Genomic DNA, 13,318 nt, shown 5'->3' with positions numbered 1-13,318 from the left:
GACCTGCAGGTTTCGTTATGCTAAACACTTTGCTCATGCATTGGCTCAAGTTCCTCCACCTGCTGTCCACGTTTAGCTCATGAAAGACACAGGTTCAGCGCCACTTTGAGTCCCCCAGCTCCTGCCACAGAGCCCACCTAAGATAACAGCCTACTAGTGGTGACCAGCTGGGTGGGAGATGAGAACGGGGAGACTCAAAAAGAGCTTTGCCATGGAGACTGTACGTCCACAAATCTTGCTATACAGCTTCTCCACTGCAAGTCGTTCCTGTTAAATTCTAACCTTGAGGTTAGCTACTGGGTTCCCAGCTCCATATCCTTGTTCCTTGGCTCTCTCACGATTCCTGAAGCGGGTAGAAGACAGTTTTTTAATCCTTGATATTAAACCAGCTCGCTCCTACACCACAGCAACACGTGGCCTGGTTTAGGTTGTTGGAAGCCAAGACCCAAGGGGCACACAAACCAGCCATCTCCTCTACAGGAAGCTCCACTACCCAGCCAGGTGTGACTTCAGCACGGCAGACAGAGGTGAGTTTCTTACTTCAGGGCAACAACCTCCACTATCTCCCTCCTTTCAAATGCCAACTACAGGCTGAGGACCAGCCTCCTGTCCTCAGAGTGAATCAACACTCCTCGAGAGGGGCTAGGCTGCTATCTTAGGGCACTGCAACTCCACTTCCCACCTCGGGGCATGAGCTCGCATCCTCTGAGTGAGGCTCCCAGCCTCATCTGGGAGGAGTAACAGTGGAAGCTGAGCCTGGTTAGAGGCATCTGCACCTGGGGCTCTCACCGTACAAGAAATGTCCATCCCTCTCTGTCACTCCCCGCCCCCAAAAGCAAGCCTTTGAAAGGCAGGGGAGGGAACAGACACCACTCTAATTGTAGGAGTGAAACCTGGCATCCTCCTGCCCATCTACCTTTGCACTCGCTCTCTGATTCTCTTTGAACCTCTCGTACAGCTTGTCAGGTCGCTGCCCTCCCAAGAGATCAGAAAAAAAAAATAGAGCAGTGATTACTGTTGTACACTGATTTGCAAGGAGAAAGAGAGAGAGAGAAAAAGAGAGAACAGCCTCCATGTGTCAGGCTATGAAAGGGCTCTGACTCTGAAGCCGCCTGAAAAACAAACCCTTAATTTAAATGTTAATGAAAGTGCTGAAGAGACATCAGAGGCTTTCGTTTCTCTACAAGGAGCAGAATCACCAGGTCTAGAATTTATGGCCCCCTTCACCTCCCCTCTCCCCTTCTCTGCTCCATCAGCCAGAGAAGTTAGGAAAGGAAAAAAAAAAACCCTAATTTTAACATTAACTCCACACTTCCACCCTGGGATGCAATTGCTAAATTATCTGTCGGCAGAACACTGATCAAAGGTGGAAAAACAAAGGCACACTGCACAACTGAGCAAAGGTAAACAGCAGCCGAGGTCTGGTGAAGTTACCTTCCCCTCCTGTAAGTTTAAAAAGCAAAGAGAAAACGATTACAAACTGGAAATAGAAACCTCAAGGCATAAGGCTGCCAGCCCCCTCAACTAAGTTTCTTCTGTCACATCGATTAAACAGGCATGGATTCTCCCGTGCAAACCGAGCAACAGAAGAAAGATGCTTCCCCCAAGCTTTCTGAGACAGACTTTCCCCTCAAGCAAGGTGAAAGATGAGAAAAAAATGGCAGGAAAAAAAAAAAAAAAAGACTCAATATGCAACAGAGCACCACAAGATTAGAAACAGATGTCTGGGATCTGACTCAGTTATAGCTACTGCTTCCCAAAACCTGCTCACCTGCCCGTAACCACTAGTGAGCCAATTCACACAGTTATAGACAATCTATATGTTAGAGTATTGGCCAAAAGTGACAAAAAAAGGAGCATTTGATAAGTTGTGTAAACTGTGATGCACAAAGCAAAGAAACTGACTTGAAGAAGGGCAAGTTGCACGCTTTGCCAACCTACAGAAGTGTTTGTATGTGCGTTTCTGCAGGAGAGGGAAAAGGGACATGTATTTTCTTCACCAATGTGCAAAAGGCCAAAGAGAATCGTTATCACACGATTAAGAAAGTAAAACAAACTCTTTTTCCTCCCAGCATCAAGGGAACAGTCAGGACACACGGATGAGGCACAGGTGTCATTTTAGCTCCAGAGGGGAGAAGCTGGAAAGAGAAACTGATCCTCATTTCCTGCTCTTCAGCTCGGGGGTGAAAGAGCACCAAGGCAGTTATGACTATTGCATATATCTAGAAGCCTGCATCCAGATCGCTCTCTGAGGTCAGTAAGGGATGGTACTTAACACCACCACTAACGCTGTGAGTCCACCCTGGGATCTCACAGTCAAGTAGAGCTCTTCCTGCCCCTGTTTAAGAAACAGCTGCAGGTCAGAGTCCCCTCTCAATTATTCAAACCGACCAGGCTCTGCAGAGATCCCTAAGGACAGCAAAACTATCGCTGCCTGCTATTTTGCTGTCGATGCACAAACCAAAATAAAAACCCCAGTTACTTGTCCTGTGTCCTAGCAGACTCAGAAAGGTTAACCACACAAAGCTAGGCCAAAACAGAGCAGCGCTACAGCCAACAGCTCATCTCGACATGCAGTAAGGGATAAAATCGGAGCAAGAAATGAGGGCGGTGGGAACATTAACAAGCATTTTAACTGCTGCACATTAGGGCTTCGGCTGTACAGTTAAAACCACTGCAAAGTTGGTCTGACTCAAGTCGGTTGTTTTGCTTTAAGGCAACCTGCGAGATCAGATTGTTTCGTTTTCACAAAAAGTTTCCAGATAACCATTAAAAAGAAGCCTTCAAAATGAATTGCTTTGATTCATCCCACTGGAAGAGAGGCCCATTCAGCCACGGCGTCTGCCAGTATCCCTTCTCTTCCTTCTTTCCCCCAGCATGTTCTGAGTAAGTTTTTACAGTTCGTCTGAGGTTGTCCACAGGGACAGGTATCTATCTCCCCAGATATTACTTCCCCATAATATTCCATGGGAATGGCAACCAGGTTCACAGAGATTCAAACCAGCATGTAGAGAGACGGGAGTCAGGTCTCAGCTACAACACTGCAGAAATAGAGAGAGCACAAGCTCTTTTAATTCAGCTGCTCACAGAACTACTCATTTTCCTTTAAATCAAGTATTGAACATGGATATCTTGTCTTTGGTACAAACTTTCCTCCTCTCTGAAGTGAATCTGCACTTCAGTAAGGCCACTTTTGCAAAGAGAGGTTGTGTACTGCAGTAGACCAGCTGACATAGCTGGAAAGGGGACCAACCATCTTGCAGGCTTACACCCCAAAACCACATCTCTGCCACAACAGGGCACGTTACAGTCCGGTGTCGTTCCCCCAGATTGCACCAAAGGTTTCCTAGCTCTCCATCTACAGCTGCACATCAAAAACCATTTTTGTGCCTCCATCATCTCTTTTCTGAGTTTAAAATCCGCTAGGCTTGTAATACAACACAGGGAGACCAGTTCTCATCATAAACATTTCAAAATCTAAATAGCAAATTCCAGTGGCCAGACCTGGCAGGAGCAGCTAGCTTAGAGTTGAATACTTTTTTAATCCAACACCAAAGAATTTCTGAATGTAAGATTATTAGTAAATTTAACATCAAGGTCCACTTTTTTTTTTCTTTCCCCTTCAGTTTACAAGCTTCTCTATCTTTAGAAAAAAAAATGCATTGCAACTAACTTTCCCCTAAATAAAGGAGCATTTCAGTAGTACAACGTGTATCTGCGTTTATATATATAAAGCCCTGTATTTCTGCAGCCATAAATGCCAGGCAATTGGACCCCGTTTTCTCCATAAACCTATCCTTCAAATTAAACAGTGCACAGTGGTCACTTCTCTTCCCTGGCTACTGCCACCTTAGGGAATCACAAAGCATGAAGGTGCCACTATTCCGCCAGAAACCCCTGGCTTTGCCTCACTTTACACATTTGAATTGGTCCACTGCACTCAGGCTTGCCCTGGTCCCTGAGCACACATAAGTCATGGCAGTAAGCACTACTAAATGAAAGTTTAACATCTGCATGACGCAGAGTTCAAAAGGCAAATGAACTCGGGGGGAAGGGGATTACAAGCAGCTAAGAAACGTAGTTGAGTGCACTCAGCCTCTCTGTAAGGACAGCATTTTACTCATCCATGCAGAAGGACAGCGCTGGACACCAATTAGTGGCCAGAGCAAGGTGAGGCACCCTGGTTTATGGGTGCTCTAAGACTCTTCTCTAGTCCCTGACCTGTGATGTGACACCTGCTGTCCCAGGTGCACTGACCAGCACTGCTATTCAGAAGACTTGCTGAAAACCCATACAATGCTCTCCCTGTCCCCACGACCCTGCAGAACATTGTTAGGAAGCCCCAAGGCAATAAGACCCCAATAACGTATCTTGGTGTGAAGGCACTTCCACGACTGAAAGGTAACACAAAAGATTGACCACGGTTCTCCCCATGTAGTAGGAAGAAATGATCTGGTATTCCTCGTACCTTTTTACTACCTTGCACCCTACCTGATTTTCCTTAATGGCATCATTCTGCTTGCAGACCCTGCCAGCATCCAGCCCAGCATCACGAGACAAAGAGCAAGAAAGCCTCCTCCATAGCTCAGCACATCTGTGAGAGGATTTCTGTACAGCCACATGGAAACTGGGGATGACTCTAAGCAGAACACTAAAGCCTGAGGAGCTGCACTTGGAGACTACTAAAGAAGCTTCAGTGACAGACAGAAAGATCTCTGAAACAGAAGAAGAAAAGTTTCACTGCTGTCTATTAACAGCTGAGGTTCAGTAAGAATCCAGCCCTGACTGCTTTAGAGAGCCTTAGTTTTGGCAAACCTCCAGGTCAGGAAACTTCAGCCTCTCCAAAGCAATTCCTAACGGCTAGAGCTAGAGAAGCTCTCCCTGCTCCTACCCCACCACGCACAACTGCTTTGAGCTGTTCCAGAAGTCTGTCTGTACACAGCAGAGAGAGCTGGTGGACTCTCAGCAGCGATGGGCCAAAATACTTGTGGTCGGAGCCTGATTGTACAGCAGCTCTACACCATAACCATCCATTCTTATGGAGGAGATCCCAGTTTACAGCAGCAAGGGAGGAGGCAGAACTGGGAGGGTATGTCGAGTGGTTAGGAGGAAGTGGAGGTTACAGGCCACGTTCAGCCTCACTGAGGAACAAACGCATCCAAGCGCTGGCCAGAAGGATGGGGACTGCTAGGGAGGAAAAGCTTCACACACAAGTGCATAGGGAATGCCTGTGAGTGAAATATGGGCTCCTGCAAATAAAACAGAAACCACGGAGCTCCCCAAAGCAGACCTTGCTAGAAACAAGATATTATCTTCTTGATACTCACCCTCATTAGACAGCAAGCAATAAAACCTATTAGTGAAAAATTCATCTCCCCTGCCCCTTGCCCTGGCCCTCCCCCACCACATGCCCTCCTGCTCTGATCCTCTCTCTCTTCTAGGATGGCTGCGATTTGTTCTGAGAAGCGACAGGTTTATAGGTTAGCCGACACCTTCTCTCTGTGGAATTTTAATTAACTTCTCCCATCGTCAATATGTTAAGGAGCAGGGTTCCCATTATACGAGGTCAGCAGCGTGTTTCAGGCCCTGCTATATCAGCCGTCAAATTGAAGAATTAATGACGTGGCTAATTGGCTCTAATTCTCCACCCCCCTCCCCAAAATATGGAGGGGCAAGATGGGGGGGGGGTGAAGAGGGAATAGGGCAGGCTGGTGGGGGAGGCTGGTACAGTCCACAGTCTCATAAAAAGAGTGCACAATTTAAGCCGACTTGTTCATGGGGTAGCTGTTCTACCACCCCTCATTTATCACCCCGCAGGGAGGAAAGGGGGGAGTGGGGAGACAGTGGGTAAATATTGTGACAAAGAGCGTGCACAAGCGTGCACGCCAGGGAGAGGAACGCTGTCCTGACAAGAGGCCACCTCCGTAGGTCATCACTTAGGAGTAGGAAGCAGCATGCCACTAGGCTCTAACCAGCCGTGGTGCTAGAGCCAGAGCCTGTCTGCTAGAAAAGGGGCCTTAGCAGCACAGAAGACTGCAGAGGGTTTCTATCCAACATCTTACAGCAGCATTAATGCACGTGGCACTTCTTCAAAAACACTATCTGTGCCAAACGTTTGGAGCAATGGGACAAGGGAATGGCAAAATCATAGCAGGCCCAGAGGGTCACTTCCTTGATAATGCCACTAGCTCCGCACCACTAAGTTTCTGCTGCCTGCAAAACAAGCTCAGACATCTACTGAGGGCAGCAGTTTGGGGAAATACTTGGGCATTGCACAAGCCTAAAATTCACTTGTTGAAGACATCACGTGGACAGCAAAACCAGCTCTTCTTTCCTCTTCCCCTCAGGAAAGCTAAGTAAGAATCTCTCTTGCATGTAGAAGAACAGCTTAATAATGCAAAGAGACAGAGCATTGCTGGCCAGCATAAGATTTTAACTGCAAGAGTTTAAATTGCTCAGATTTTCACTTCCTCAAGAACAGGATCAGTTTGAAAAACACCTTAGAAGACACTGGTATTTTGCCCTTACCTTCCATGCTGAAGTTGTAGCATTACATCTGCATTAGAAGCATAGAGCTACAGGTGATAGAGGTTGGAAAAACTTGTCCATGAACTCTGCTTCTACCTTCCTCTGTTTAGCATGCCAAATTTACCCTGAAAACTGAGCGCTAACCACTGCACACAGCTCCAAGCAAGCTTGCCAAGCCAAAAAAGTAAGGATCTTTTTGCTTGGCATCTCTTCTGCCACAGAATGAAAATACAAGTTGGCATCTCTTCAGTAGAGAAAACCTCAAGAGGATCTGGCTCACTGCTTCTAGCTAGGAAGCCAGAGCAAGTCAGACAGTTTGCTCTGCAAGTAAGACTGAACAGGTCCCACCTGTGACAGTAACAGAAATGCAGGGCTATTTTCACAGCCTCTTATGAAGGGACCACTCTGTTGTGCAGGGGCACAAAAAAACAAGTCTTTTGGGGACACACATCCCATCCAACTCCTTTACTTCTCTCTGTTGGAAATTAGGAATAAAGAGAGCTCATTTACCTTAATAATGGGCTGATAGCAATGGACCACACTCGATCCTCTGTCTGTACTGTATGTAGACACTGCCCAACTCTGCCCGCGGACAGGGACCAAACCTAAAGAGAGAGATGCACATTATGCCACGTCACCCAGAAGGCAAAGAAGATAGGATGCACACTGCTAATGCTGTGCTGCAAGAGCTCCCCAAACCATCTTGCTCACCTTCCCTGATATCCTTTCCCTGTATTCCCATTACTTATTTCTGAGGACAGCCTTTCCATCACTGGCAAAACAAGCACTCAGAGTTACACAACTCAGCTTATGATTATGACCTTCCATCCCACTTCACCACGAGGAACAGAGAAAGCACTCCCATCACCACGCGCTTTCTAGGGCAGCACTCAGCACAGACATTTCTCGTCTTCTGGAGTTAAATAAACAAGAAGCGAGATTTGATCAGATCTCTGCTGCTCTCTTGAACAGTGCAGGAAGACTTTGTACCATCCCTGGAAATATTTCCATTCCTATTTTCTATAAAATTAATTGTTCACTACCCTGTAAAATAGCTCTGTGTAAAGCCACCCCCTTTGGAGCAAGCTTCTTAAGTGTACCCCAGGCTATTCAGTGCCCCCCTTGCTTACTGACAAGACAATGTAAGAGAAATCTCTTCCCTCCCCCACCAGTGCACACGTGCACATCCCCACCCACCAGTTCACCTTCCCCACTACCTTTGTTTCTGGGTCCTTATAAAGTCCCCCAGCTTCTTGCTGGGGCCTCTGCTTGCGTTCCTCACTTTCCCCACCTTGCCCTCATTCTTGGCTCAGAGAACTTGAGCCCCCCAGTTCTGTGTAACCGACCCACAATGTTTCACTTCAGGACTTCAAAGCTGGGAGTGCCCTATTTGTTTGTTTGTTGATAATGCCCAGGATTGCAGGCTATTCTTGTCAGCGGGGAATTTAGCACCTAGTGTCAGCAAAAGCAGCAGAAAAGCTTAACTCTTTTAAGGCATCCCTATCTCCTACAGGTTAAAAATATTGCTCAGAGCACACTATCTGGTGCCTATCACACAGGAATGTACATTAGCAGCTCTTCAGGGCTTAGTCCTAATCAACACTCAGCAGAGCCCTCAATAGCTTAGACATTTAGAGCCCCTTTAAAAGGCTGGTAGGGATTCCCTTCCACCCTCCAAGAGTCTCATTCATGCAAACAAGGCAGCCTACAAAAGAGATAGTAAAAAATAAACGGTGAACATCCTTAGAGCCTATGCTGCAGGGAGCACTGGGTGGGCAAGATCTCACACTAGCTCCAAGAAAAACAGACTTAAATTCCCCCCTGGCCTTCAGGAATTTGTTCTCAAGGTCAGGGGAGGTCTTTCCTCTGGCTGCCAGGGAAGCACCAAGAAGGCACTCTCCCAGTAAAGAAGCTCCAGAAAACAGAGAGGAGCAGCCCTGCTTAAAAGTCAGAAAAAGCAATATCAACACCTTGTTCCTGGGAGGTAAACAGCATCTCAAAATAGTGCCTTCTGCATCTGAACACCGGTCTCCTTGTGGGTGATTTTACCCAGGAGTACGCTCATACAGAGGGACCAACCAGAATAGATAGGGTAGAGTTGCTCAGCAGCCTTGTCAGATGGTTATCCATTAACACACACTTCCTATAAAACCTGGAAAGAGACATTTAGGTCTTCTTTCAGCCCACCTTCTCCTCTTGTCAAACAGGAATAGCCTTTTTTCCTTTTACCTCCATTAATGCTCTAAGATTTGTACCAAGAACCAAGAGTATCCAACATCTTACCCTGAGCAAAAGCAAAAACTTTCAACATTCAGCAACCACTACTAACAATAACAAGTGCTTGTGAAGATGCTACAGGTACTGCATCATGCTAGCAGGACACAGGTGAAATCGCTATGTGGAGTTTTCTAAACTACTAAAACAGAATTTGTTACAGCTCAGGAGAACAACTCTCCAGGTCTGTGCAGGAACACATCACTGCCAACCAGATCCAGGAAAAAAAATCAACAAGGTCCCGTCTCAAAAAGAAACAGCCAGCAATTATGCGACAGGATTCAGTGATAACAACTGTAAGGGAGAAATGGGAGCTTGTTATATTTATAGCCTAATTTCACTCCCAATTTGTAAAACAAGAACCATAAAAAATAAAAAATATAAATCAACTACAATCCCATGGGGCTGGAAAAGACATCATGCTACCCTTTAAAGAGATCAAATATACAACAGAGAGCATGTGAAGCAGCACTGCATCACAAAGCAAAGATGTGCTTGAGATACATACAGCAAATTTCAGACTAACTGGCAAGGATTTCCACTATAGTGTTAGACAAACGTACAATGAAAGAAGCAAAACATCAGCTGCCTTCTTTTGTACTTCCTAGTTTAAACTAGCAGCTGATATCCTAAAGTACTGACAAATCTCTTTCTTAAAATCTTGGCACAGCAAGCATCTTTGCAAAGACATAAGCCTATGCCAAGATACCCAGCACTCCTCCTGCACACACACAAGCCAGGGCTTTCCAGAGAGCTTTGCTGACACAAACTTTCATGGCACAAGACCTCTGAGGTCACGACTGCAGCAGCACCTGCAGCTGCTGGAACATCACTGCTCACCTTCGCTGTTCTGTCCCGGGAGCCACTGACAATGAGGCCACCTTGGAAGTCCACACAGTTCACCTCTTGTTCATGAGCAGAGAACTTGACACTGTAGGAGCCGTGGATCTTGTGAAGGACAATATTTCCATCCCTGAAAAACAAATCCCCAAGCAGGGAGTGTATCAGCTGCCTCTCCCTTGCCTAGTCACACACCTTCCACTCCTGCTTGGCAGTGCCACTGAAAGACCAGGAGAGCTGAAATTCAAACAGCATTAGTAACCCTCCACTCCTCACACATCACCTGTTCTCTCAAAATCCCATCTGGATCCCACATCTGGCCATTCAAAGCCTGATCTGCTGCACATGACAAATTTCCTGGCTAACTTTCCACCCACCACTTTGTGTTAAACTGCAGAAACTAGCAGAGCAGCCATTCCTCCTTCTCCTGCTTTCAGCTTGCCAGAATCCTGGCTGGACGCTGAACGGACAGAGTAAGTGAGTGTCATGTTAGAGCCTCAGCTTTTCATTCTTTTCAGAGCAGTTACACAGGGTTTTGCATTTTGAATTAACTACAAAGACACTTAGACTTCTTTTTAGCCAATACAGTTGCTGGAATTTTAAATGCATGCCTTCATTTTCACCTGAATTTTGGGCTACAGTTCACAGGGGAGAGTGTCAAGGCATCCAGGGCAGACAGCCATGCTTGCATCTCTCAATTCTGTGCTGAAGTGCTGAGTATATTAATAGCTAAAACTTTATATATAACAGTTCTGTCATTTGCTGTAATTGAAAAAGGCCAGCCAAATGCAAAATTAATTGGAGAAGTGTGCGTGTGCCGGAATACTTGGCAGTTTTCCCCCTCTCCACAATTATATCAGTAGGTCTAATAAGGATACACTTGTCTCTAGAAAGCTTTATGCACAACTGCTGTCTCAGTTAACCAGCAGTTCTGGGTATTAGAACACAGCCTAGCTACCCAGACTGTAACAGGGAAAGAAATTAACCTTGCAGATCAGTCAGGATTGCATGACTCGACACACAGTCCTGATTTGACAATCCTGCGGACATCTGCACAAGTTCAAAAGAGAGAAGGACAGTTCAAAGGTCAACAGCATGAAACTCAGCTCTTCAGCTTTTTCAGGAGGGAACCAAATCCTAAGAGAGAAAGCAAGGGCTGAATACAGCCAAACCTAAGGACATCGTGTAGCAAGATTAAATCGTCTGCTCTGGGTTGGAGTTACACAAAACCTTTCCAGCTTCACTATCACGCTCCTTGGGCTCCCTTCATTCACCCAACTTACCCTCCTCCACTGACAATGTGGGAGTTGACAAGTACAAAGCGACATACGTCCTCCTGGTGGCCAGAGAAGATAGCTTGAGGGTGACGCTGCAAACTTGTGCCATCTGGACAGAGTTGGTAGGCCTGGATGTTCTCGGCTTGAGACAGGTAGAGATACTCGCCATCCAACTCCATCCAGGGCATCAAACTGCAAACAGAGAGCAGGTTGGGGTCAGGGGGTGGGTGGGAGAGGAAAACAAAAAAATACAAACACACACACACAAACAAACAAAAAATAAAAATAAAAAGAGATTTTATACATAAACAAAAAGAAAACTTAGAATTAAAGAAAACTGTAAATTTGGAGCTGCTGGTCACATACAAAAAGCAGGAGTTAATATAGCACAGCTAAGAAGTGGAGTTTCTTTAGCAACATATAAAGCAAATCACATTGCTGTCATTTTTCTAACCAAGAGCCGAGGAAAATGAAGCATGGAATCTCTGAAAGAGAAGATGCCCAAGAGCCTAGTGAATTTAGATAGGAAATACTTAAGGCTCCCTGACCCCTCTTCACGAGCCCTGCACTTTTTAAGAAACTAGACTATCAGGCATTTGTGAGCTATGTCAAGCATTTCTAACAGCCTTCAATCCGAGGCTCTCGGTGCAAACAGTCTTAGCTGTCCTCATTATTTGCTGATGCCCAGCAAACGACACAAAGCTGCCACTGTCCCACATGCATCTGAGCAGAGGAACAGAGCACATCAAGTAACACATATCTTCCTGGGAAGTCCTGCATCTCCTACACACGCTGTACACTATTATGCAAAGCAGCAGGCTAAGCCTGAGGGTATCCAACAATTCTGTGCTCTTCATATAGAGGTATTTTTCTACACTCACACCTCTTCCACCTCTGAGTTAAAAGTAATGGCAGAGCAACCTCTCTTGATTTCTGATGCCCATCTTTTGGATGAGTCTCTACACCCCTTCTGCCCCTTACTATTTATGGGCTGGTGGCAATTCCCTACAGAGGGGTTCCAGGCACAAGAGCAGTGAACTGCTAACGGAGCTGTTCCAAAGTATTTTGAAGATTGAAGTTAAAAGTGGAAAATAAGCTTCACTTTCTGGGAGATCAAGAGAGAGGAGATACTCAAGCAACATCTGAATCAAGTCTGTTATCACAACACATTTATTTATTCCTGAAACAAAACCAAAATAAAGAAAACAAAACAGGCTGCGATGCACACTTACGCAGTGAGCTGTTTGTTCAAGATCTTGCTTTGTGTAGCCTCCAGAGAACCAAAAAACTGACCTTCTAGATACAAGGCCAGATGCAAAGAGACATGAGGCTCATGTTCTATGGGGCACAGATGTGTGAAATTGTCTCCGCTCTGCACAGTCATTGCTGAGTGCACCAATGAAAACATAGAGCAAAACCAGAGCCTTTCCACAGAACATCCTTTCAGTTCCCAAACTATTCAGACTCCCTGTTTTGAAAGCATCAAAACCTGACTCTTTTTTTTTTTTTGCAGATCACTCATCCTTAGTGGTCATGATTTTCTGTGTCAGCAGAGGCACTGCGCTCAGCAGCACCTCATGTCATCACAATAACAGACTAGAAGTAAGCAAGAGGACGTGGTAGATTACTAGATAGAATGTTCCTGCTTGCCTTGTGTTCATTTCCAATAAGAAGCTTTCAGTCACAGGGACAGAGCAGTTGAGCAAAGGTTATAACGTTCATTTGGGATTTGGTCATATGCATGGAAAAAATAAGAGGCATCTTTAGAGCAGCAGCTTTGGTTTGAGGCAGGCTTTGATTTCCTCTTCCTTCCTCCACTCCCACACAGTCCTCTAAAGCCAAGTGAATATCCAGCTTCCCCAGACTACAGCCAGTTTCTGTGTCTCTTCCTGTTGCAGTTTAGCTTTTTACCTTTTTCTACGTTTTTTTCATAAGGACAAGTAACAAATTTGAAAGCGGGATAAATGAAAATTAGAGGATGCAGTTTGGATGGTGGCCTCATTAAATCAGACCTTGCATTTTCATTTGGGAAGCTGGTTTAGTAATGATCTCTAACAACCACAGAGCCTGTCTTCACAGATGGTCACAGGCACTTCAAAGGCAGGTATACAACCTGCACCAAGAACCACTCCGCTCATTACAGCTGTTCCCAGGACTTCAGACAAGCAGTGGCACATTATCCACCACTTCAATCTAGGCAGCAGAAAAAAGGCATGAAAGCTCAGTAGCAGGTCCCTGCTCTTCAGCAGCTAACAAACCGTAGTTGTTCTCATTTTTCCTTCTGTCTGGTGATGTGAAAGCTAAAAATTTAGATGTGCTGTTCAGACGAGAGACATACCTTGTGCTTTGCTTTGAAAGGTGAGTAGGTCTGCAAGAAAGAATTTAACGCCACCCTCCTC

The 13,318-nt window shown here is 45.7% G+C and overlaps 1 protein-coding gene across 1 annotated transcript in view; it reads right to left on the bottom strand.

Annotated features, from left to right (window-relative positions):
* Positions 1–13,318, bottom strand: part of FBXW4 (F-box and WD repeat domain containing 4) — a 57,537-nt gene that overhangs the window by 32,530 nt on the left and 11,689 nt on the right. The window contains exons 3-5 of the mRNA XM_032190884.1: positions 10,926–11,111; positions 9,643–9,775; positions 7,039–7,133 (exon numbers count right to left, since the gene is read on the bottom strand). Of these exons, the coding sequence (XP_032046775.1) occupies positions 7,039–7,133; positions 9,643–9,775; positions 10,926–11,111 (414 nt within the window). The remainder of the gene's footprint in view (positions 1–7,038; positions 7,134–9,642; positions 9,776–10,925; positions 11,112–13,318) is intronic.

Source organism: Aythya fuligula, chromosome 7, assembly GCF_009819795.1.
Source record: "Aythya fuligula isolate bAytFul2 chromosome 7, bAytFul2.pri, whole genome shotgun sequence".
Taxonomy (NCBI): domain Eukaryota; kingdom Metazoa; phylum Chordata; class Aves; order Anseriformes; family Anatidae; genus Aythya; species Aythya fuligula.
The sequence above is the reverse complement of the archived record's forward strand: the minus strand, read 5'-3'. Positions and strand labels throughout refer to the sequence as shown.